Here is a 27136-nt window from a genome sequence, read left to right as displayed (position 1 = left end):
CAGGAAAGCATAGTTTTGCCCACACATTTATTATTTTAAAAATCTAAAATCATTATATTAAATTACAAAAGTTAAAAAAAATATTCCGCTGCGAATTTCTAGGTCAACGTATTTGATTGTGTTTATTAGATAAGTACTTCAATAATTATTTACATTACAACATAGTATAAATTTAATAATATACTTTCTAAACACCCATTATTGATTTTTTTTAAATATTCATTACTTTGTATTTGATGTTTTTTCTCCACATAATTTAAATAATTATTAACGTGTCTAAAAAAATTACAATTCAAAAACCGATTCAAGAAACGATGCCAGTAGTAGCACATTTATTTTACTCGAACTACAAGATTTATAAGAATATTGTGAATAGTATAATAAAAAGTCAATATCATTTTAGAATATCAATTCAACCCAAAAATGTGGTTTAATGTTAAAAATGCATTAAAGAGAAGAGATCAAAAAAGAAATCATGTAAAATATATCAACACTAGAAATATGACAGTCAAAGCATTAAGATATAATAAATATGAAGATTAATGGAAATATGTATAAATGATCATTACATTATAGCAGAAAAAATGAATACATACTACATTGAGAGTATAGAAGAGATTGTGAATTGTGAATTTGGAGAATTTAAATCAGTATCGTTAGAAAAAATTCACAATATAATTTGTAAATTAAAAAAAGGAACCAGTACTGATGAATTAGATGTGAATATAATTAAAGAAACGTGGGAAATACTTGGAACTAAATGATATTATTTAGTAAATAAAGCACGTATTAAAATTAAAATTTAAAGATTATAAGTATAAATGAAATAGTTTTAAAATGGTTTGACAGTTATTTAAGAAAAAATCAAAAGGTTAAAATAAAGTATACTTATTCCAAAGAGAAAATAATATCTCACGGTGTACTACAGAGGTGTAAATTAGGATCATTGTTATTTATAATATATATTTTTACAAAAATGTAAAATACATCTGTTTGCAGATGACACATTAATTTATTACATAGGTGATAATGTTAAAGAAGTTGTAGATAAATTAAATAACGAATTAAGTATCATATAAAGATGGTTCTAAATATGTTTGTTTTGATTAAATTTTTTAAGTGCATAATGTGCTATACTAGCTAAATAAATTAATAAAATAACAATAAATGCTAACCGACATTACTACGGACTACTGATATGTTGATTAAAATGTTTTAAAACAGAATTTTGTTCAATAGGAGGGCGCAAAAACAAGTATCACTTCTCAAAGGCAAAAATTCATGTCAAAAGCAATAAATTTATTTATAAATATTTGACTAAGAATAATTCCCACTGATTTCCGTGTTTAAATCATTGGTTAATTAAACGTGTCCTTAATAAATTTAGTAGAATTTACATAATGCACATTTACATATATTGAATATATTTTTTAGTATAAAAAAAAATATTGTTTAAAAGTAAAATATTGCATTGTAATTAGATCTCGACATTTTTGTACGCAACGAGCATGCCAAACACAATGATGTTTACGGTGATAGCTATGAGGAGCAAGGACGTCATTTAGGGTGGGACATTTCCCATCCCTTGAATTCGCCCAAAAAAATGTATGTAATTTAATGAAATACTATGAATCTTAGTTAAATATAAATATTAAAAAAAAAACGACCACTGACTGACTAACTTTTGCCCAACGCTAAAAAGGCTGAAAGACGTCCCCGATTCTAAACCATAAGTTATTCTTCAAAGAAAATCTGAGAATAACATCTTTCCCGTAAATTTGATACTAGAAATAGAGATAATTTAAGGATTAATAGGATATGAAAACAAGTACAGGGAATTGAATGGAGGTGTGAATTTGTTTAATAATATTCCTAGGACAATCTTCAAAAATAAAAATGTAACGGGTTTCCTCAATGGAATAAAGAAACACTTTTGTGCATTAAGAAATAAATTATAGTCTCTTTTTTATATTATGTTTTGAATATATTTGCTTAGTGTATAAACAATTAGCTATATTAGCTAAATAAATAATGGACGATAATATAAAAACAACCTTTCTTATTAAATTCTCTAAATCAAAGAGAATTACCAAAGCATAAACTAAGCACAATATTTATAGCTTTATTATACTGCTGAAGAACGTGAAGCGGAACATATATTTTTGTATACCTTTTTATTTATGTGTAAGCAAAAACTTAATTATATGTAACACGTTATCATTTTTTCAAATCAGGGTTCGTCAATGATTCGCCACGCCAACCAAAATTATCTACTCGACCGAGGTGTAAAGAAAATAATTCAGTTAGATATTAATAATAACTAAACTGGGAACAAAACGCTGGCAGAGCCGGGTAGGAAATCTATATATAAGATGTTAATATGACATTTTCATTGCTTCATAAATATGTATAGAATATCATGATTGTTTCTTTTTGTTGAGAATTTTTACATAGATTTACATAGTAGCATAAATATTACGAATTTATTAAGTTAGCTTTATTTGATGTTAATCTTTAACATTATATTACAATTTCAAATATCTTTAAACAATACTATACAATTTTATTGAGTAAAAAAATTTTTCATCAAATGTGATAAAAAAATGAGGTAAACACTAAAATTTAATCAAATAAAAGAAACCTATTTGCGACAATTTAGTGGTAAATTTGTCAATAGAATAATAGAACAAAGTACATTTAACATTTATCATATTGACTGAAAAGTAAATTATTATTATGACAAAATTTGATTAAACCGCTTGAAGGTTGTATGTATATAAGTACATCTGCATAATGTGGTAGTAAGAATATAAATTTATTTTATAAATATGCGACTATTTTTGTGTTTCACAGCTGTTTTATAGAAACTAAAATTTTATAGAATCGAAAATTTTATCTCAGATTTTTGTGTTGATATGACAATAGATTCAATAGAGAATTGCATAGAATTTCAAATTTAACATTTTTAAATACTGCTGATTTTTTTTTATTATAGAAAATGTGTAGTAACATGCTTCATCTCAATATTTTAGTAACCGATTTGGGTGTTTAATTTCAATTTACACATTCTATTTAATTTTAGCATACTCTAAAATGGATAAAATACTCCTTTGACAATTGGTCATCATAAAATTGCGATTCAAAAACAAAATTCATAAAATTTATATCCACTCGTACTTCCATATCAGGAGATTTAAAAAAGAAGGATAAAAGGTTGATGACCGTGGATTATGTGGGACGAAGACCATTCTGTTGGTACACCAAGATTTGCTCACTGATCGTAAATATATCAGTGAAGATTTATTTTAAATAATTTAAACCAAAACCGGTCTTTATTTCTCAATGTTTGAAATATCACCCTATTTATGAATTGCAATGACTTTTGTACATTTAAACAGATAAGGAAACAATGACATTTTAAAAGAGTAAATATGCACTATAGAAGGAGCAGCTAGTCTAATTTCACAACCATTTAAAATTAAATCAGCAACATATAACAATATGAAAAAATACTAATTCTTGTTTGCCAAAAAAATTCTGCATAATATTGGTAAGGATTTTACATTACACGGAAGACTGAAAAAAAACTTTTTGGGTGCCACCTAATAACAGTTTTTGCTGGATATTTTGAATAATAAAGTGATCAGATTTGATTTCCAATATTACTTCTATTAAGATAATAATTATCAATTAGGATAACTTTTCAGTAACCAATTTGTTTCATAAATTTATTTAATCAAATCAATTTATTTGGAATTTTTTGAAAACATTTTTGCAGCCGTCAATAGATGGCTTATATATTTTATTATCGATTTTTAATACTTGACTATCGAAAACATATTCAGCATTATCGATAGATGTCAGTAATCGTAAATAAAAAAAATAAAATGCGCTTACCTCTGCCCAAAAGCAGACGATCAGAGAAGCACCAGACATGAGGAGCGGATAATAGGCCGACAGCAAACTGCTCGACCAACTCTCGCTGTGCTATAATACAATGCAATGAAAAATCGATTATCTTTCCGAGTTTGGAAACATATTTTTCTTGAGCTTTGCTTACCGGTGCAGTGAAGTAAGCTGAACGGATCAGCGCCGCCAAAAACGCCACAAAGTAGAGAAGCTTCTGAGTGGTGACACGGCATGCTTGCATAATCGACGGAGCTTTCTGCCGGCGATAGTCTGCGCCTATGCAGGCTAGGAGCTGAATGCCGCATACTAAAGCTACACCGAGGAAGACACCTCCTATACCTGAAAAATAATACATAAACGTGGTTACTCTTTAGATCTGAGCCATATACAAATATTAAACATGGGAGTCCCCATAAAACATATATAGGTTAAAGGTTTAATAAAATTAATAACCATAAGGATTTAAAGCATTGTTAATATAATTAATTGGGACTCACAATACTCGACGATGTGAATAATACCGGTATAACCGAGAGAAAAACGGTCAATACCGGTATTACCAGTATTGACATTAATATTATTTTAATTAATTGGTAATAATAAAACGAAAAATTAATCAGAGTACCGCTCGCGTGTTTCATCATTAAGTTTATTGATCAGCAAAACCAAATCATTCGAATACCCCAGCAATTATTGATTCGATGTATTAAATATTTAATAATATCATTATATCTTTACAATATTTACATCCAGCGCGGGTTCTGTAGAAATTTGTGACTTGTAGATTATTTTTTGATTTTGAATTGTTTTTTTTATTACAATACAAGTAAATTACGACTATGTTTATGCTGTATTATATTGTTGAATGTTATATGTGCTTGCGAATTTTCGAATTTAAGAGTCGGAACATTTTCTTTGAAGATGTAGTAACTATTGTCGTCTTTATGATTATTTTTTTTAATAATAATGAACAAGCACGTCAAATTTGTCAAGTTGCCGACATTTATGACCAATTATCGGTCTGATTGTTTATGAATATTTCGTGTTTAAAAAATCTTCCTTGCATTCAGGTACTTTTAAAAATACTTTATACGTTATTCAAAATGCGAAATATTTTTTCTAAAAACAGATTTGTGTGATTGATGATTGTGATATTTATTTGATTTATTTATATATTTTTATTTTAATTACTGCATATTTAATATTTATTTTAGAATATCTCAATATTTATTTTTGAAAAATTAGTCTCACATCATATTTTATTTTTTACTCATGTTAAACGTTAATTAAATCTTAAAAATACGTAAATACTGCATAATATTATTCTACTTTGATATCCTACGCCGATAACGCTACTTAGATTAATCCCCTCTAATAAGCATCATTTTATTCTCCACTTCTGCTTTCAAGCTATATTGACAATCATTCTAAAAAAATGTACAGATTTAAAAAAAAATTCTGGTACTACCAGATAAAGTGGATTTTTGCACCAATACCGTTATTACCGATATCGGTACTACAGGTATTGAAAACCTAGTGAACAACAATTACCGATATGGGTACTACAGGTATTGAAAACCTAGTGAATAACAAACTGCTACGAAATTTTACAGATGTAAAAACTGATAAAAAAATCCAATTTACAAAAATTCTTCATTTAAAACAGTGTATTCCTGTGATGTACACTGAGCGTACATGTCATCTTATTATGTAAATATCTATAAATATGTCGAATAAAAATATAAAATTAATATTTTAGGTATTTCTCCGTATTACACTTACATATTAAATTTAATAATTATGTATATACATATATATACATATATTTACGTAATTATCAAAAATGAAAAAAATAAATATTGTCAAAAAATCAGATAAAAATTCGTCAATACCGTCAAACATATGAGTATTGCTAGTCGGATTTTTCACAATGGTTAAAACACAGTGCGTCCACCAACTGTGATTACTAGGATGAAAACAAATCAATACTATCCAACATAGTTAAAAAGTCTGATAGCTGTGCTTATTGGGAAGTTAATCAAAACTACTGTTTTTGAATGCGGTACTTTAAATTATAACCAGGAACACAAACGCTGGTAATTAGGTGACACACAAAAACGAAATTCATTTGCAATCTTCGGATTGTATATATTCCCTAGAAGCAGTGGTATTTTTAATAATCTCTTTGAAGCAACTAGAGGGAATTTTATGGGAAATAAAAATAGATAATATTTACATTCTGAGAAAGTTTTTTTGGATCTTTTCTATTTAAAGTAAGTCACAGAGACAGAGAAGCATTCTCAAAGGTACTGTGCACTGAGGGATTATACATAGCACAGTGCCCAGAAAAGTGTATCATAAGACAAATCCTAACATTTTAAAGGCAAATTGGTTATCAATTTTTCACAATGAAGCATATTGTTAATTATTTAATAATCAAAATTTCGAGGTGTTTTTGTTCTAAAAATGGTTATGAAATATCAATGTTTGATGCTAAATGGTAATCTTTCAGTGTGTGACAATTAGGGATTCCAATCCCGGGCCAAAATTTTGATCCCGGGATTTCGGTATTGCAATTAGTCGATCCCGGGATCCCGGGACCAGTCCCGGGATAATTTTCATGTTATTTTATCGATAAAAATATTTTAAAATGAATAATACAAATTTATTTTTAGATCTGTTTTTTATAACGTACAATGTATAAAGTACGTATAATTTTAGTCTTGGACTTAAAATAGAAAATAATATAATAAAAATAAAAAAGAGGAGGTCTTATATATTTATTTGAGAAGAAAAAAATGAACTTTTAACAATGTATTCACATAGGTATGTACATTCATAGACACAATTAATTGAAAACATTATTTTGAATAAAACTCACGAAGTAACATCAAAGCATCAAGTGTTTTATCATTTAGCCTTGATCTGATTTTGGTTGCTAAGCAGCCTGCTGCTGAAAAAGCACGTTCAGACTCACAGCCTCAAAGATTCACAGATGACACGTGCAACTCGCGTAAGTTTGTACACGAAATATAACGATGTTGTCAATAATAATTCGATTGTGCTTGATAAATCAACCAATCCGAAAAATTCGGGATTATGTTTTATAATCCCGGGACTCATCGGGTATTAAAAATCGTTTGGAATCCCTAGTGACAATGCACATATATTTTCAACATCAAATTGAAATTTTCTACAATCCTCAATGGAATCTATTTTAAGAAATACTTTAAGATCATCGGTAAAATGTATATAGTAGCACACAAACTACAACACTTGTATCATAGGTGATAAAATGACAGATAAATATTCGAGTGTAAGGTTGACAAGGAGATGGCCTTTTAGATTATTCATGAAGATTCTAGGATATAGCAGCACTATCTGCATATTTGCAATGGACAGAAAAAATTATAGACTTCAAAAGAAGCAGTAAAAGTCAATGTATATAAACAAAATAAATAATCGGAGATTTTGTAATAACAAAACAAGACATGCAATGATTTTTAAGAAGTATATAGATAGAACGTCGATAAATTTACAAGGTATACGACCAAAATAAAAGTCAGTATATTTACCTCTGTGGTAGGGAAGGTTTGGGCCGCTGCAAGCGTCGCCCGAGTATTGTATTTCACAGTAGCACGTGCCGTTCCAGCACTCGCCTCGACCGCTGCAATCGGCCAGGCAACCAGCCATGGCATCATATCCACCGACTCGCAGCAGCGATAACACCCCTCGAAGCATACTCTGCACATCCGCCGCTAATCGCCGACTGTTCTACGAACAACTTTCTGGAAAGACAAAGATTCATGTTCAGCCAGTTGGTCAACGATCGAAGTGCGAAGCTAGAAAGCGACTTAAAGTTTAACCGACGGATCGTTTATTCAATTGAGACTCGCCACGATACGTCACGAGATCATCATGTATGCCAACAAACATGTGTCCGGGACGTGTTCTTTGTGTGACAATTTATAATTGAAATTTGAAACGATGATAGCGATATGTATTGTTTTCTATTTTGTATTTCGCAATGATAAACATCAATGGGTCATAATTATTAAATAATTTACTAAATATTTCATATAAAAATAGCAAATCTAACAATATATGCATAGACCATGATAATAATATTTTTCATTTAACACTACGCAGGCCACTAAAAATTTAAGTGGTAATGCACGACTTGCCATTGTTTTCCATGAAAATATAACTTTTTAATAACTTATAATATCTTTTTAAGTAATCGCACTATATTAATATATTGCGATAGACGCAAAACAAGTCAATAAACACGAATATGTTCTTTATTAGAAAATCATATATTTTTAAAAATAAAATTGAAGGATCATTATTATTATTTATATTATTTTAAGCTATAAATATTATTATATTATTTGACTTAAAGTTTGATATCATAGTATATGAAATAATCTTTTCCGATACCGAATGACCAATCAACAGACCTTAACGAGTTTTATGTACAACGCATATTTGCGTCATCGGCTTTTAACGATATTTTTTACAAATGTCACATATTTAAGTATTTAGCCAGTCAAGTGCAACATTTTTTAGTTTGGGCATAATTTCATACAAATATCAAAATAGTTTACAATACTTATGAGTTAAATTTTAAACTTATTTTACCCCTCCCTTCCCAAAAAATAGGAAATAGCCAATTCAATCTTTACAATTTAATACAATACATAGCTATACATAGACATTACTACACACGGTCACATAGAATACAATCATTGACAGAAATGTAGTTACCTTTAATTTTTTTAATAAAGCTGTGCATCAAATTGTTGAGATATACACAAAAATTAGTGAGATTTTGCCAATAAAGTGTTATTGTGATTGCGTTGCGGGGTTTCGCGCAATATCGCATTTAAAATTTAAATAGGATAGTATTTTTCGGATCAGAATTTTAATACGGTTGTGGTCAGTATATATTTATCAGAATATAAGCGGTCAGAATTTATATGAAATGATAAGAATTATTTTGACAGAAAGTTCATTGTATTTATGTTATCTGTATTTTAACCTCAAGTTTTATGTTGACAGATGGTTACAAAAATAATACAGTCATTATCAAGGTGTTTTAGGACCAACTTGTTTGGTTGGGCTCACAAATAGTTGTGAGCCCAAATAAATAAATTTGTTTTAGTGTCCATTTATATTAATAAATGTTTTTTTAATTCAGATAATCTCCCTATATTTTTATTCTGACCCTATGCTATTTTCATTCTAGCCATTTGATATTTACTCTGACCCTGAATAATATAATTATGACCAGGCTGTTGATAAAATTATTCAAAATTGATTTAAATTCTGACCATACCATTTAAATATAGGTTTATCTACCCCCCAACCCCCCCCCCCCCACAAGAAAAAAAACAAAATTTTTTTTATTAATAAATCGTTTTTTTTAAATTGAACTGAAACACTTACATTCACATTGATCGATTCATATATACGTTTTTTTATATTTATTGATTAAAGTAAACATTATTTTAAATTTACATTCAAGTAAAATGAATTTTCAATTTGTCCAGTATTAATTAAATATTTTTTATACGTTGCAATTTTAAATAAAAGAGCAGAACAGAATTTGGTCGCGCAGCGCGAATTTTTTTAATGTTTTACTCAGTGCTATGTGATTATTCTTTTTATTTTAAATATAATTATTTCGTATTATATACAAAATGTCCTTGATTTCCGAAAAATAAATAATCTTAATTATTATGGCGCCTCTTTAGCTCGGTGCTGAACTAATTAGCCTATGAATTATAAATTAACCCCAAAGAAAGAACTGGCAAAAATGAGTTATAATATCCATTAGACATAAAAAAACTGAATCTTATCGTTAACTATTTTAAATGAAATGTGATTTACCAATTTATGAAATTGTTGGTGTGCAGTGTAAAATATAAGGATTCGACTGTATTATTTATTAATTTTAATTATTTTATTTAGCTAGCTGATCGGATAAGAATACGCATGAGGCCAGCTGCTCTTAATTTGCTTGATTGGTTTGACTTGGAGTATGTTTTTTTATATAAAAAATACATCTTCCGCTTCTACTTTTTTACTATGGCGTCATTTTAATTTATAATCAGATTCTTATAAGAAACCACTTAGCGCTTTAAAATGACCAGATAGCGTGTCACATTGAGAGGATGAACAAGACAAGACCTACTTATGCGTATTGGGCCACAGTTCAACAAACTCATATTCGATGATACCAGCACACTAGATTTCAACACAAGTGCAGGGCCAGCTCGAGCAGGTTTTGACATTCTAGTCGAAGAAACGAGATTCGATTGCCCCAGGCTAAGGACCGAATCACAGTAAAACCGTTTAGAAGCGATCGTAAAAAAGGTAGAAAAAAGGGGTAATAATTTATTGCTGTTGTGTTGGCAGCCCTCGCGAAAAAAATACATTAATAAATAAATTAGCTCGACCGCTCTACGTACGTATATAATATACAAACTGTGCTGACTGGCAATCAGCATAATTTTATAGAGCAATTGTATATAACGCATAAACAGGACATTCAATTATGGCGCAACTGAGGACACATAGAACATGGACGCAAACCGATCACTTAAGATCGCTTTTTTATAACAATAAATAATTGAATAACTACTATAAATAAACTTTTCATAATAGAAACAATATATGTATATACATACCGTCGTTTTTATCAGTCTTAAAGCATTAGCATATATTTTGCATATTTTTTAACACCGTCAACCGTTTGTTTACGCCGTATTGAAAATAAAAAAAACTGAAAACATACCACAAAATCTATTTTTAAACGTTAAAAATAAATATTTAATTGCAATGTTATAAAACACGCATGCGCGATGTCCAAAATACAACATTGCACGCACGTCAAACGTCACTTTGATCAAATATTGTACGTTCGCTTTTGATTGGATACAAACAATCGTGCGTGGAGGCGCATGCGCCGGCGGTTCAAGGTCGCAGCCGAGATACACATAAGGACGAAAAACAATAATACAACGTGAACGTATTTATTGTACACGCACTCGCAACGTGCGATCGGCGAAACGCGAAAATGAACGTGCGTCGAAGCGTAAAATTTTCCTTACCTGAAGCGATTCATGATTTTTTAATTTGGCCAAAACGACGTCGACGCCGACGAGCACAGATAACGCGACTATTCTAATTCCAACCGCGCACCAAAATAGAGCGGCCCTGTATTGTAGCTACCGAGCGACTAGCGAGCGCACATCCCTACGGATAGAAAATGGAAGGTCCGAAAACAGTGTTACCAGTATTTCTAAAACATGTTTCTCCAGCATGCTAATATTTTATATAAATATATCTAAAAGACATTACTACTTCAAACAGAACTATTTATAATAATCTTAATAATAATTAAATTTATTAATTCGTGTATTACAATAAGACAGGTTATTCCAATGTGTCACAATGATCGAAAAACATGATAAAATATTACATAAAACGACATGAATTGGACCAGTTTCCCGATTTTGTAAATATTAAAGGACACTAAAAAAAATGCAATTTCGGGTTTTTTGTTCATTCAGAGATCCGCAAGAGCTAAAAAAAGTTAAAAAAGATGACGAAAATATTTTTTTTAAATATCATTTCAGTGAAATCATATCGGAATACAATTTCACCGGTAAATATATATTTTATTAGTGAAAATATAAATGTTAAAGTGAATGTGTATTTTTCAGTAAAATGAAGTCCAAATTAATTTTCATCAATGAATATATATATATTTCTACTAGCAAAAATATAATTTTATTTAAAAGCGACAGTGAAATTATATCCTGCTATAAAATGTCTAAAACTGAATTTGACAGTTGCGAAACGTCCATTTGCTGTTATAACCTAATGAAAGTTCTAAAACTAATTATAGTTTTATAACTTTCATAAAATCAAGTCCAAAATACAAACTAAGCTAACTCTACTCTCAGGGGAAAATAAGTTGAAAAAGTACAAACGTCGCATCTCGCATATCGCTCTATAGTTCGTCTGCACATTGATATTGCATGTTTTAGAAATATTATAGCTATTCTTACCGATATTACTACGGAAATTACTCGATATTATGAAAAGTACTGTAGACAATCGAATAAAATCTTCAATTCGGAACAATCTTTGATTTGATTTGAAGAGCGTCTCAACTCTAAAAGAATTTAACTTATGATCAAGAGACAAACGCCTAGAAACAATGCTCAATGTTTTGTGGAGCAAATAATTCTTTTGTCATCATCGGAAGCGATCACAGTGGTTTAGTTTATAAAAGGCGCCCGGAAGACTTACTATTGTTTCATTAGAGGGGATATACATTAATAGTACGGCCATTGGACTAAACAAGACACTCAATCACATCACGACTATAACTCACACTTGTAAAGAGCGGGTAGAGCGATCGACACATACCAAAACCACGAGCTGACCAACAGAAAGACACGCATTTCGATAGATCCCAATGAGGGCCTCTTCAAAGACTCAGACTTGTGATATATTTTTTTTAATTGCAAATATTTAAATATTTCACTGTAACCTGACTGTAACACTGTACATTTACCAGCCACAAGTCACGAGTAGTAAACCAGAGTATGCAAATAAAATAAAAATTCATTTGAAATCCGTTTCTCCGCCCTTAGTTATTCGCCATGATTTTTGAACCACTAAATATCAAAAATTTACTTTACGGCCTTCATCCCTAGATCGTTGGTGAATATAAATCGTAATATACTAGTACTACATTTGTTGTAAAAACACATTTTACCCTTGGTTTTGAAAGATAAGGTCGCCAAACCGTATTCAGCTCTAACTTTCTTATAGCAATTCATTTTTATGTAAGTCTCCCTTTCCATAGAGAAAACTGGCAAAGAGCCAACTGGTATGCCGCAATAACACTTGTCACACGTGTATAGAATTTTCCACACTTTAACACACAAGAAACTAATAATCGATTTACTCGCTTAAGAAAATCTTTAAAATACATATGTATATATATGTAAAAAAATATATGAAACAATTTATTAATACATTATACCGCTTTTAAAAATATAGGAAAAATAAAGGGCAATCAAAAGTACACTGCGTTAAGGTTAGAAAACCGATATGTTAAGTAATATAACTCCACTTGATCTTGAAATCGTGCGGTTTCATATATTCAGGGTCTGTTTATAGGGTCAAAATGTTTATAAGAACATGACGATAACCCGACAGCCGGTTTTGGAAAAACCGGTTTAAAAATGCGCAATTCAATACAATTGCTATTTATGAATTATTTATTATTACCTGTCATTGAGTCACTAATTCAGCAAGGCGAATTTGCGAATATGCAAATTTTAAAATCCTTGACCGAAGACTTTTTTGTCAAAATTAACGCAGTTTGTTTGATTAAAAAACACGAACGGTTAAACGACGAATTTGTTAAAAACTAGTTTATATATAATGACAATTTATTACTCAAAACAAAAAAAACAGACTCTAATATGAAAAATATTCAATTGTCTGTACTGTAAATACTTTTTCATATGAAAAGATCGTTTCTAATACATTCAAAGACTGTTTTTTTAATAAAAACATTTGTAGCAATTTGACCTCTACTTTTAATAGCAATTTAAATCGCATCTTACGATTTTAATATAATATTAAAGGTCACAAAAAGCAACTCATTAAAACATTGAAATAAGACGTCAAAAATTATGTAATTAATACTTTTGACACTAAATGTCGGGCGTCGTGTTTCGTACATTTTATCAAATTTTTTATTGTAATATATTACTTTAAATTGTTAAGAAATAATTCATTAAAATACTCATTTTATTTGTTTAATACTAGGCAATAAAATGAATATCAACTCTTGGAACATTTCATGAGAAAATGAATTTACAATATCTATAATTGACCTTCTCTCTAGCATGTTATCGGATAACAAAATTAAAATATATCTGGAGAGAACAGATTTTTGTGATTTATAAATATTGTTTATATGGCAATGTGTTTAGATAATTTTGTATAACTTGAAATTAATGTAAATTAGAGTTGAATATGAATCCTACACAAGTATGTTAAAGAGCTAGAAATGTATGCGTGTTAAATTTTAATTCTAGTCTTATATTATAATAAATTTTGTATAATACATGATATTTAAGTAATTGTAATATATTTTTTTTAATATTCCATCAATATAGGTTAAAAATATTTTTTTTATTACAATAATTCTACATTTAAAAATAATAATAATAATAATATAATAATTAATGGTGCACATCTATATAAAATGGATGAGCGCCATCCCACATATTTTTTTCTAGCTAGCTCCTCATAGATATCATAGTTCGGCAAGCTCGTTGAGAAGCTGGATGGCTCATGTAAGAAAAGAGTTGAGGTTCTGGGCGCAACGGTTAAGAATAAAGGACGTGATCGCGACTCCCTAGGACAAGTCTACGAGCATTCACTGGTTGTCAACACCGCCCCATAGCAACATTAAAGAGCGCTTCGAAAATGCAATGTATTGTATTCCAACACTAGGATACAAATACATATACGAAAGGTAGATTTTTTAATTACTTAGCTTCACTTCGATTCCAGACAATGTAGCCATAAACTATGACGCTATGAAGTAGCGTATCGTACAGAACGCGAATCGGCAATAAATTATTAAAAACGAACCGGAACACTATTACTTAAAACATATCCGCCGTGACTGTCAACAAATTCCGCTTTTAGATTTTTGTATAATCGAAAAATATTAGTCCAAAAATTGTTCTATATTGTAGCGGAAATACTCAAATTTAAAAACACTTATTAATACAATAACTAGTATATTCCATAAATTATTATTGTATTATTTTATTGTCTAGAGTTAAAATTAAAGTGTCACGTATAACTTGCCGTAAGAAAAGCGATTTTACTCCAGCAACTTATATTTATTTATAGTCATTGCAAAGTCAAACCGAAAACTGCATTCTTATAAAGTTAAAAGTCACGTAATTAGTCAATTATACAGTAAAAAATAAATTTAAAGAATTAATTACGATTTTTTATATGTTTATATTTATTCTATGCTGCATCTATATATAGAGTTAAATTTAGAAAATTAATTTAGCACTTTAAAAAACTATTGGAATAAATCTGAATTTTGCATTTAAGAGCCGTACACGGTGATACGGATTTATCCGCATCTAGCACATAAAGGGTTAATCGGCATTTTAGTATTTTGCACATCCAGTTATTGTTGCTTTTAATACATTGTATAGCAAAGATTTGACGCACTACCTTGTTTTACTACATAATCTATATGGATACATATAATGTAGTAGCGTGATTTTAAATCTATTTAAAACTCAATATTCTTAATTGAAACGGTGTGAAAATAGCTAACGATCACACATATGTTATGTGACTAAACATACAACTATGTGAAACTCCACTAGTAACGAAATTTTTAATATTGAATTAGTCTAGAGCCGGTCCAATTTAGAATCTAGGCTTTATGGCAGCTGATTTGCGTTACGCGCTCATAATCTGACGCTTCGCATTTGAAACAAATAAATTAGTTGCATGTATTACTACAACATTAGTGAACATTTGGCGTTTCAATACATTGTTTGTGAAAAATTGTAGAATAACTTATGAAATATTTGGTGAGAGCATGTGGAGGGAATTTGCCTTGAAAAAAATTGAAATGACGTCCCTGATTCTAAATCAGAAATTCTCGGGTTACCGATGTGACTACGACTAAGAGTATTGGTTAAAGTTAGGGATTCCAATCCCGGGATCCCGAACGATTTTCAATACCTGATGAGTCCCGGGATTATAAAACATAATCCCGATTTTTTTGGATTGATTGATTTATCAAGCACAATCGAAATATTATTGACAAAATCGTTATATTTCGTATACAAACTTGCGCGAGTTGCACGTGTCATCTGTGAATCTTTGAGGCTGTGAGTCTGAACGTGCTTTTTCAGCTGCAGGCTGCTTAGGAACCAAAATCAGATTAAGGCTAAATGATGAAACGCTTGATGCTTTGATGTTACTTCGTGAGTTTTTTCCAAAATAATGTTTTCCATTAATTGTGTCTATGAATGTACATATGTACATACATTGTCAAAAGTTCATTTTTTATCTTCTCAAATAAATAAATAAGACCTTCCCTTTTTTATTTTTATTATATTATTTTCTATTTTAAGTCCAAGACTAAAATTGTACGTACTTTATAATTGTACGTTATAAAAAACGGATGTAAAACAATATTGTAATATTCATTTTAAATTGTTTTTATCGATAAAATAACATGAAAATTATCCCGGGACTGGTCCCGGGATCCCGGGATCGACTAATTGCAATACCGAAATCCCGGGATCAAAATTTTGGCCCGGGATTGGAATCCCTAGTTAAAGTATATTCAAACCGAATTTTAGTCAATAGGAGGGCGCAAAAACAATTATCACTTCTCAGAAGGCAAAAATTCACGTCAAAAGCAATAAAATCGTGTCGGCGCCGTCGCAGTGGGATGGCGTCGGCACGATTTTATTGCTTTTGACGTGGATTTTTGACTTCTGAGAAGGGATAATTGTTTTTTGCGAACTCCTATTGACAAAAATTCGGTTTGAATATACTTTAACTAATACTCTTAAGTGTGGGGTAGACCTCGTCCGGCGCAGTACTGCCCTGCCCTGCTCCCCCTTCCAAACGTGGTGTCACAGAAACTGTGCTGCCAACAGTTAGTGTAAAATTAGACCGATCTCAATCTTGAAATCCTGGTTTCGCCCCTGGCTTATTATAAACTTTAAAAAAAAACTAAAAACTGTGTCATTTTTTTCAATGAAATTATCAACTTTTGTGGAAAAAAGTAAATTAAATTAATAATAAAAACGAGAGTCACACACTTTGAGAGTCATTATTTAAGCGACCATTAGCGATTGCTCAGATAACGAGCGAAATTACATTTAACGGTGAATTATAACGACGACGCAATAAAGGGCATTAATTCATAAAATTTCACGCTAATTAATTCACATGTAGTGAAAACTAGAATTAATTAATAGAAAACAAAACAACGAATTAATAATACAATAAAAAAATAAGCCGCAATCTTTGAATAAAACCTGATTTTTAAAAAGCAAGTATTTTATTTTTATAGTTTCACAATTTAAATTTAATGCAAATGACGAATAAAGTTCGTTTCGTTTTGTGCAATGAATTTAAATTTATTTCGTAATGATTAATAAAATGCAAATTGATTTCATGTGCCGAATATATGTTCTCTTTTCAAATGCAAAAAGTAAAATAAGCAAATTCCATTGTCACGATACTTAAATGATGCAAAAAAGAACAGGTAAATTTAGAGACAATCGACGTATACCATAAGATTTATCGTATCTATATTGCCAAATATAATAATATACAGGTATATAGTATATATATATATATATAATACATTGCGCACCCAACGAGACCTCGATATTTTTAAACAAGTACTCACTCAGCCGCAAACAAACCATTGCAAATATCAAAGCTAACGCCGCCATCTTTTGGCTGACGAAACTTTTTCGTCAATTTTTCGCAATGCTATTAACAGTATATAAGATTTTCAGTGCAAACATTGGATAACTTGATTTATATGTCAATTATTACATTATAGTCAATCTTATCACATCAAAGCATAACTAATATGTTCATAGAAAATCAGTAAAAATATGCGTTCTAAATGAATTAACAGCAATCGAGTCACACACAAATAAATAAAGCAAATCTTCGAATATGATTATTTATGGCCACTTAACTATTATGGCTGACCACCCCTAAGGACAACCACAGTAAGAATCGAATTACTACACACAAAAGTAATAGAAAACTCTCTCATATTAACATTTTTAACGCCAGAGACGTCCTAAGCCAGTCGAAATAAACCTGTGCGCGTTCAAAGATCAAATATATAAAAGATCAGTTTAGAAGAGCACCACTTCAATAATATTTTAAACATTGAATCTCTATAGTACACATATGTCACATGCAGGAAAATTATTACTACGATGCAGGAAGCTTCGCTTTTGGCGTAATTTATCTTTGGTAAAAAATTGTTGTACAGTGCAATTATTACAAGTCGACAAAAGCAAAAAGTAGCACCATTCTAACGCTTTCGAGAGGCCGACGCACTTTCGTAATATTTCACTTTTTGAAGGCTTTAGCTCGTTTGAATTCTTCTACTATTAAAACGTACCTTTCTCTTATCTTTAACAACGCGAGTACAACTAGTATCACATGGAAGCAATTGCGAACAGGATGCTCCTTAAAATTTAACTATAAACTAGAAACAAGCTCTCTGAAGCTCAGCCGTCGTAAAACTGACGGAATGGTTCGGTGCTCGTGCACTCAGAATGCACCTAAACACAGCGGTCGAACGTCAACATGTGGGACGCAGATCCCTTCGGGCGGGTCGACGACTTACCGCACTTGTTTACTGGCAGATTCACTCCTGATGAATAAATCCCGGACGTCTGAGAATGGTGTCATTGGGATAACATGTAGTGTATTCTCCGTATAGCATTCAATTTAGGAAGTTTCTGGGGGGAGGTTTTGACAATCCGTTGATGCTCATATAAAGTCGCGATTGCGACCCTCATTCTTTGCCGTTCCGGCCAAGACATCAGCGCTTAAGAACGCATCACTTTTACGAGCCATCCAGACACGATAATGTTTTCAGATATGCGGTATAATATTTAGTCCAAATTTACTACAATACTTTGATTTTTAGATATAACACAAACATAACTAGTATACGAAAAAACAACGTACAATGAGATAACGACGTTTCTCGGAACCATATTTAAACTTCTTTCCAACGTTTCTCGAAACCATATTAAAATTGCTTTCCAGAAAATATAAAATGTGTGTGATTTATCGAAATAAATTTCGGAGATTATGATTCCGAAAATCCTCCTCTCTCCAGGCGCTTGAGTCACAACCCTGACAGTTCCTAAAGTCTCAATGGCATTATACGCACTAGCATTCTCAAACAAATATTACTTTTGTGTGTAGTATTTTACACAAAAAAATATTAGAATAGAAAAAAACAACTTATTACATTAGCAAAACAAGTGGTCGTTTTTTCTCTTAATATACCCGAGTGACTAGTGCCGCTCCAAAATACATGATTCTTTATGCGCCTTTATTTTATTTCGATTACGCTTTCTATCAACATTTGCGTATAGAAAGTTTATCAGCTGTGTATACTATACACAGCTATATTTTTTATTTCTTGAATAGCCGCCATTTTTAAACAATATGGCGGATCATGCCTGCAAAAAACCTAGCCGAGATTTTTTACTGATAAAACTTTTTATAATATAAATATGAACATATATATATTATTTTTATTCACACGAATCTTGCCAACTCGCCTAAGTAATACGCTTTTCAGTGTCAGTTATGAGGAGCTGGTCCGAATTATTTTGTTCTAAGAATATTTTTTTTTAATTTATGTTTCACGTTTTGATCGACTTTTATGTGTATTTCTGTACTAATTATAATATATATTAAATTAGTATTATTTACATATTATAAAACTATTATAGGGGGAGGTGTGCGGGGGAGGGGAAGCAAAATTTGATTGCGTTTCATAATAATAAATGCCACGAATAATTTCGCATTATTAATTTAAAAAAAAAACAGATCAGTTAATAGTATATATTGAATAGTTGCGGGGAAAGATTACGTCCCTAACGGACACCTTTTTAGACACAAAATCATAATCATAAAGATTGGAATTATAAAAATGGTTCTAGTATTATTAGTTTTAGAGAAGGTTATTTTAAATTAGTTTATTTTTAAATAAATATATATTGGTGTGAGTTAACGCGTTTTTAATTATGTGTAATTACGTAATGTGTCATCAACGCGAGACGATAGAAAATATTTTAATTTTTCAATGTTTTAAAATGCGCGTTGTTCGAAAAACATGGCGCCAAAGTTTCCACATCCGGCAACAAGTTTTTTTCGATGCATCATTCATTTTTTCTACATACATAAATAATTAGTCGCAGAGTCGACTTCGCGGTTTGAGAAACTAGGAAATGAAATTATTTATTGATTGGTCCGGTATATGCGATCAATGTTTATTAATAAAAAACAAGAATTTTGAGTGAATGTTGTTTTTGATGTATAAAAAAGTTCATTTGTGAGTCCTAAATACTTGGGTCAAAAACCACTATGGACCGAATTTCATTTGTCTTGAGCTTAGAACTAACGCAAACCTAACTTGAAAACAAAAAATGTGAGTATTAGTATTAGTAAGAAAATAATAATTGTTCATCAACTAATAAATCAACTAAACAGTTCATGCGTCTGAAACTGTAAGCCGATTTTCACGGAAACGTCTGAGCATAAACCGCCCGCGTTTAGATGACCTTTTGTTTTAGATTGCGCCCCGCGAAGGATTCGAAAACATGCTTCCGCAATTAGCATTTTATCTACTATACATAAAGCTATTAACATACATGTCCGTCGAAAAAACTATCGAAACGTGATCAGTGCATGATTCTTCGAAATATGATTGTATCGATTTTTCGACGGAACCAATTATTAATACAGGTATGCTTCGTATGCGCGAGGTAAAAAATATTTAAGTATCATAAAACAACCAATATAAACACGACTCACGACTGCTAAAGAAAAAAATATGAGAACACTGCATCGAAGCGTGTTCGGAACTTTTGAGTTAATACACATTTGATGTTAAGGTATAAAACCGTATTTTTTCATTAATACATAGGTTTTTTTTACAAATGTTAAAGCAATGGTATATTAGGAAAATATTTTAAGACAATGGAAAAAGTTTAGTATGTTTAATGTTAACAACTTTTAACTAATTTTGATTGAATTAAATTTGACATACGTATGTCACTAGAATTTAAATTTTATTTTATAGAATGCAAGAAGCGTTTGGGAGCCACTGTTATTACATTTAATTTTAAAGTAAAAATTACTAATACATTTTCACTGCAATACGTATGTATTTTTTTAAAATTAAATACATACTAAAAATCAGAACTTCGCTCTAAATGACTTGCCGTTAATGACCCTTGAACCAATTTTAAAAAAAACATTGCATTACAAAAATATATATATACAAATCAGACATATTTTAATACATGCTTAACAGATTTAGATTAACGCCAGCAACGCTAACTTTTTTCTAAACTATGAATCATTCAAAATAATGCCATACAAATAATTTACAATACAGGTTTTTATATACTAATCTTTACAAAAACTTCACAACTATTTAAAAACATCGTCATTTTCACACCAGAGAAAACATTACAAATATTTCGCCTAAACACACTAACCCAATAATCTCAAGCATTAGATACTACGATAAAAACAATATTAAATATAATATAAGCACAAAATTCCAAAAATACATATTGCTTTAAAGGCAGAAGCAAATTTAATCTAACATATGTATCTTAATTATGTAGTATAATAAGTATGTCTGTAAATTATTTGTATTATTGAAATAAATTTATTAATAAAAAACATGAACTAAATTCTCTATATAACGAATATTTTTGCCAAATCAACAATCAAAACAGGTGTTTTGATATGCTAATATCACTGAAACTTTATGAAATATTTTTTCACTTTATTAAACCTTCATCTATAATCACTTTTAAAAATAAATATTTATAAAAGAACTTATATTTTTTATGTATTCTGCAAAAGGACCTCCTAGAAAATCAAAATGTAAACACAGAAAACCATAAATGTGCAACATTAAATTGAAACATTGCATGTCAGAAACGTCAACGACAGGCCCAAATCTTCAAAATTGACAAGTATAAAATATTTTATTAATTCACAAAACAACGAAAGAATCAAAGTGTGCAAAAAAACCTTTTTATATATTCTACGTGTGAAGGAAGCAAGGGTAAGGGAATATTGAGAAGATACAAAGACAAAAGTTATATAGTAGATTTTAAAACTGATTGAGGAGATAGGAAATAGTTCAAATTCATCGATAAAGTGGAATATATAAAAAAATAAAAGCTGTATAGTCTCACTATTTCAGAAATAAAAGTCAGAGATTGTGTACCGAATCCAATACAAACATACGTATCCTATATCGAGAATATGTTAAATAATGTTTAGAAGAATCGAAAGAGGAAATGAAATACAACGAGCGTTCCCACTTTCACTTCACGGGTTAGTATCTCTTTCTGAATATAAATATAATATACTTTGTTTACTGATAAATTAAGCTAGTATAATAATCTTCATTAATTAAAAAAATATAATTCGTAACTTGTGATATAACGACGGTGAGTCGCTGGCATTTAAGTGGTTAAGGAGATTTGCACCTTCCTACATAAATTGTTCCAGCTCCTCATAGCTATAGCCAAAGCATCTTTGTGTCTGACAAACTTGTTGAGAAGCTGAGTGGCTCGTATAATGCCTGAATCTCAGTTTGCGAAACACCATATCATTATCTCTCTCACTCTCGTCAATTAACACGCGAGAGAGCGAAAGGGGAAGTATCTCACCGCTCGCGCTCGAAAGAGCAGCTCCGACTTCGGTCCCTTTGACTCGGAAATAATGCCGACAATGTTCGGAAGCGCTCGAAGCTGGCCATGTCGACTAAATTACCACCACTTTACCTCCCGTTCTCGGTAGCCTCGGAAAACTTCCGAGAGATTTTAGAGCGGGCAGAACCAAACTCGACCGAAGTAACCCACTCTATTCTCCGTCTCTGGCCAACCTTGGCCAACTTCCAGAGAGTGTAGTGCAGGCATAATACAGAACGCGAATCGACAAATAAATGTTAAAAGTGACACGCGCTCCGCATAACGAGTCCGAGCATCTTCGACGCCTTATCGCAAAATTGATCAATAAAAACCTAGCAGCGGAAAATAGTTACCATCGTAAATATAAAAAGAGATGATTTTTGCCCCCCGTCGTGATGTATTTGTATACGATTGCAAAGCGTTTTATAATTGTTGTGAAACGGCGGCGCCGATATAGGTCATCACAGTGAGAAAAAGGCAAAGGTGGAAAATGATGAAAAATGAAACGCGGTACTTCGGTACGTTTTAGGTACACGAGCACCGGCGGCGGCCCGCGGGACAATCGATAAGTATACCGCGCAGGAAAAGGTACTCTCCTTCGGGAAGGTCGAATATTATAATGCCTAAATAATTACAAAAACACATTCGAGATCGAATCGTAGATCCACACGCGAGGTGAAAATAAAATATTGAGAAAGTTGCTGTGGTATTTTTTATGTTCGCATAATTATGGCTGACATTATCGAAGCGATCAAATAGGCCTTTACGGTTGATTCAGTGTTTAAAGAATGCCAAACAAAACTGGCAATTCGCATAGCTTGACATTTACTCAAAATCTATTCGTGTAACCTTTTTAATGTGTACGGAAAAAGCTAATATTAAAAATCAATTAAGCTCAACGTTTACTATAAAGCTCGACTTTCAGTTGCGAGCTTTAGAGTGCCTTATTCTTGCCAAAGAAGGTTCCCCTTGCACGAGGCATGCAGCTTCTAAATGAGCTTGTAACAGCGCATGGATGTTTTCGGCGATAGCTGTGAGGAGCTAGAAAAATATTACGTATGTTATTACTTATATATTTTGTGTGTACACCATTATTTTTTTAAATATTTATTGGTAAAATTATTGTTTGTATAATGACCATCATGACGCATTAGAAAAACTTGTAAAGTTATAACGGTCATATTTGTAATAAAAAATAAAACTAAAATAATAGTAATTATTGAAAAATATACTTAAATTTTTTGTAAAAAATAAGTAAGTGTATTAGTAAAACACAAGACAAATTTAACTCTTTATAGAATATTTTGTTGTTGTGAGTTAAATATGTTTAATTTTGAATTGCTCTTTCTTATAAAAAAAGCTATTTATAAAAAATATACACTTTATTTTAATGACTAAACAGTCAAACTTCTTTGAAAGAATAGTGAAATATGCAATATTTCTTACTGCTCATTTAAACCCTTGGCGGACGATAAATACATATATTTAGATCGCCTAACAAATAATAGTAATTTAAAATGAATGTTCAAATGGAAGGATTATCATGCCCGCGGTCGATATTTATGATTGATTTGAAATAATGCCCACATCTATCTACCGTGTTTAAATCGTTAATTAATATTTTTGAGATTTAACTTATTTGGAAACAGATTTTTGATTTGCAATATTTTTTTAATATGCGTGATTGTTGTATTTATGATTATATTATATATTATAATTATTAGCTGAAATAAAAATCAAACTATAATAACGTAAGTAGTTATTAAAAGGTTTGGCTTTCAAATCGTATTATAGCTAAGAAAGAGTGACAGGTTTATGCTAAGCAGTATTGATTTATATTTTGAACATATAACAAGTGGCAGTAAAATTTGTTTTCATAATCATTACCTCAAACAAATGTGCAATCATCTTAATGGAATCGATCGTAAGAAGCAATATTAAAAAAAACACGTCAAGTTCGATCGAATAGTTCTCCTTAATTTTTTAATATTAAAAAATACGACCACTGACTGGCCAACATTCCTCCCCTATGGAAAAAGCTAATACATCTATTATTGGTGTGCACAAACAACGCCCTTTAAGCCACAGGAGCTCGAAATTCTCCCACCGTATTTCAAGACATCATCGTCACTATAAAGATAAACAAGCTACCATTAAGATATAAAAACTGTCAATAGTTCAGGCGCATACTTTGATTATTAGATTTCATATTTAATGACACAATATATTCGTTATATCTTAAAAATTACGTATTAGTGAGTCATTTATACGTGAGTTATCTTAAAAAGTGGTTTAGTTATACACAACACAGCAATTACTGTAATGGTAGCAAATTAATAAATATAATAATTACTGTTATTATTGTTGTTTGATATAATAATGAGTAAATTCCAACAAAAAATCATGTACATATAAACAAGAAATATAACTTCACTAAAAAAAATCAGGACGTATTTATACGAATTTGTAGTTGGAAGTAAAACATATGTTAATATTTAGTAGGGATTCTAGGTCAAAATAACCCGGAAATTCCCGGCTTTTGTACCGTCTCATGTCCCGAGCCTTTAAAACTTAACCCTAGATTCGAGACTGATTTTATTCTGAAAAAGTTGTCAAAACTCGATATGTTCTGATATCAAACATTTAAGAAATAATAAATAAACAGCTCATAGGTTTATTATAAAGTAACTAAACGTCCCGGATTTTAGTTGTTCGTTTCGCATTAAACATCGTTCCGGAAAGTGTCCGGCATTTTGCCAAATTTACGAAATGACCAAAATTTATACAAAGATCCGATTATATTGCCAATAAAAACTATTTTAGAAGTTGCTCTCAAAAACTATACATATTAGCATAATGGGAAAGATGCATTAGAACGACATTTCTAATTTAGATAGTTCAGAATCTGATATTTATATAATTAATGAAGATAATACTGATGATGAATTCATTTATATGACGTTAAAAATCGAATAATAATTAAACAAATAACTAATAAACCACAATAATATTTCTCCATTAAAAAAATGTGGTCAACGAAATTAATTTAATTGCAACCAAATGGAGAACGAAATCAAAATCTATTTTTTTTACTTACAATTAAACTAACATCAACGGAAAGCGAGTGAGTATTTTTAACGGCAGAAATATTTACTACAGAAATTTGAAATAGATCATTTTATTTGTCTTTAAATACTTTTGATCTTTATGCAAAAATAAAATATGTAAAATAATTAGCTCTCAAACTGACTTCGTTAACGCAAATAGAGTATAGATAATTGAGCGACAGCACGATTTATTGCTTCAGACGTGGATTTTTCACTTCAGAGAATGTATAATTATTTTTTTACGCTGTCCTATTGGTAAAAATTTGATTTAAATATAGTAAATCAAATTCTCACATATTGTATTTCGTATTATTTTAATAAAAAGTCGTAATATGAACGCTAAACAATCGAGAGATTTTGACGTGGATTTCAAACAGGGACCCCTTTGAATTATGCCAGAAATTAAATACCATGAATTTTAGTGAAATGGAAATATTTAAAAAACGGCCTTCCCTTGGTAAAATGTTAAATGACGTCCCTGCTTTAAAACTGAGTACAGATTTTAGTATATTTATAAAACATATTACTCTGCAACAATTGTGGCTTTGCAGAAACATGCAAAAATAATAGTATTTTGGATTTTATAATACCATTGTGGCGCGGAGTCACACTGAGCTAATTTCTTGAACACACAGTGGCCTGCGAAAAACAAAACGTACATAGTGCAGTCACATGAGATAAATTTAGGCTAGATTAGCGTGTGCAGAATGTGATGATAACGAAAATAGCAAATGATATGAAGAAAAAGCAATGTAAATTAACAAGGCTGTTATTTATGCATGCTACTGATTTGTACCATTCTAACAAAGTACGTGGAATATATAACTACTAAACGTGGATTACGTTTTAAAAATGTATTGACATTGTTACGTATGCGACGAATGCTATTATTGATGCCTGTGTATATTTTATGACAATCGAATAAAGCAGTTTCGAGTCCAACTGTATAAAATTGAATATATACGTAGTAAAAATATTGAGATAAAAACGGACCTTTCGATGGTTAAAAGTGTTTTGCGTGTACATATGATTGTGATTTTTTTTAATAATATGTTAGGAAATAAAGTAGAGCATATTTTCGCTACAAGATCGACTATATCGTCATGGGGGAATCAGAGGGTCGCTCAGTGCACGAGCACTGAAAACGTACTAGAGTTCGGGCAACGAAATATTCTGTTGCCATGAAAAGAATAGGTTATTAATCGTTAACTGAAACACTAAATGAATCAGTGATTAGTGATTAGTTACTTAAAAGTAACATTTGATATATTTTTTTATTCTTATAGTAAATTATAGAAAAAAATAATCAGTGATTCATAACGTTTTATTGTTTTGATTTATGTTACTACTTTTCCTACTATTCAATGTTGATAATTTATTTAACATATGTGGATCTATTTTATATCAATTCAGAGGCTCTCAATATTTTTATAAAATTAATATAAAATATTTTTTGTTACTTATTTTTTATTTATTATATCTACAATCATATTATATGCATGTACCTCAAAACCGCTCAAAAGTTAGCTC

General features: G+C 30.5%; 1 protein-coding gene across 4 annotated transcripts in view; it reads right to left on the bottom strand.

Annotated features, from left to right (window-relative positions):
• Positions 1-27136, bottom strand: part of LOC148231446 (uncharacterized) — a 47444-nt gene that overhangs the window by 19333 nt on the left and 975 nt on the right. Inside the window, exons 2-5 of one of the 4 annotated variants that reach the window (XM_088193291.1) lie at positions 26197-26245; positions 7485-7697; positions 4061-4248; positions 3898-3987 (exon numbers count right to left, since the gene is read on the bottom strand). In XM_088193291.1, the coding sequence (XP_088049417.1) occupies positions 3898-3987; positions 4061-4248; positions 7485-7650 (444 nt within the window). In that variant the 5' untranslated portion in view covers positions 7651-7697; positions 26197-26245. Of the gene's footprint in view, positions 1-3897; positions 3988-4060; positions 4249-7484; positions 7698-11024; positions 11095-18157; positions 18284-26196; positions 26246-27136 lie in introns of those variants that run through there. The other 3 variants (XM_088193294.1, XM_088193293.1, XM_088193292.1) reach the window with 3 other exon arrangements.

Source organism: Plectrocnemia conspersa, unplaced genomic scaffold, assembly GCF_051122295.1.
Source record: "Plectrocnemia conspersa isolate PC_06_02 unplaced genomic scaffold, ASM5112229v1 ptg000009l, whole genome shotgun sequence".
NCBI lineage: Eukaryota > Metazoa > Arthropoda > Insecta > Trichoptera > Polycentropodidae > Plectrocnemia > Plectrocnemia conspersa.
Note: the sequence above shows the minus strand (reverse complement) of the source record. Positions and strands in the feature narration are given on the sequence as shown.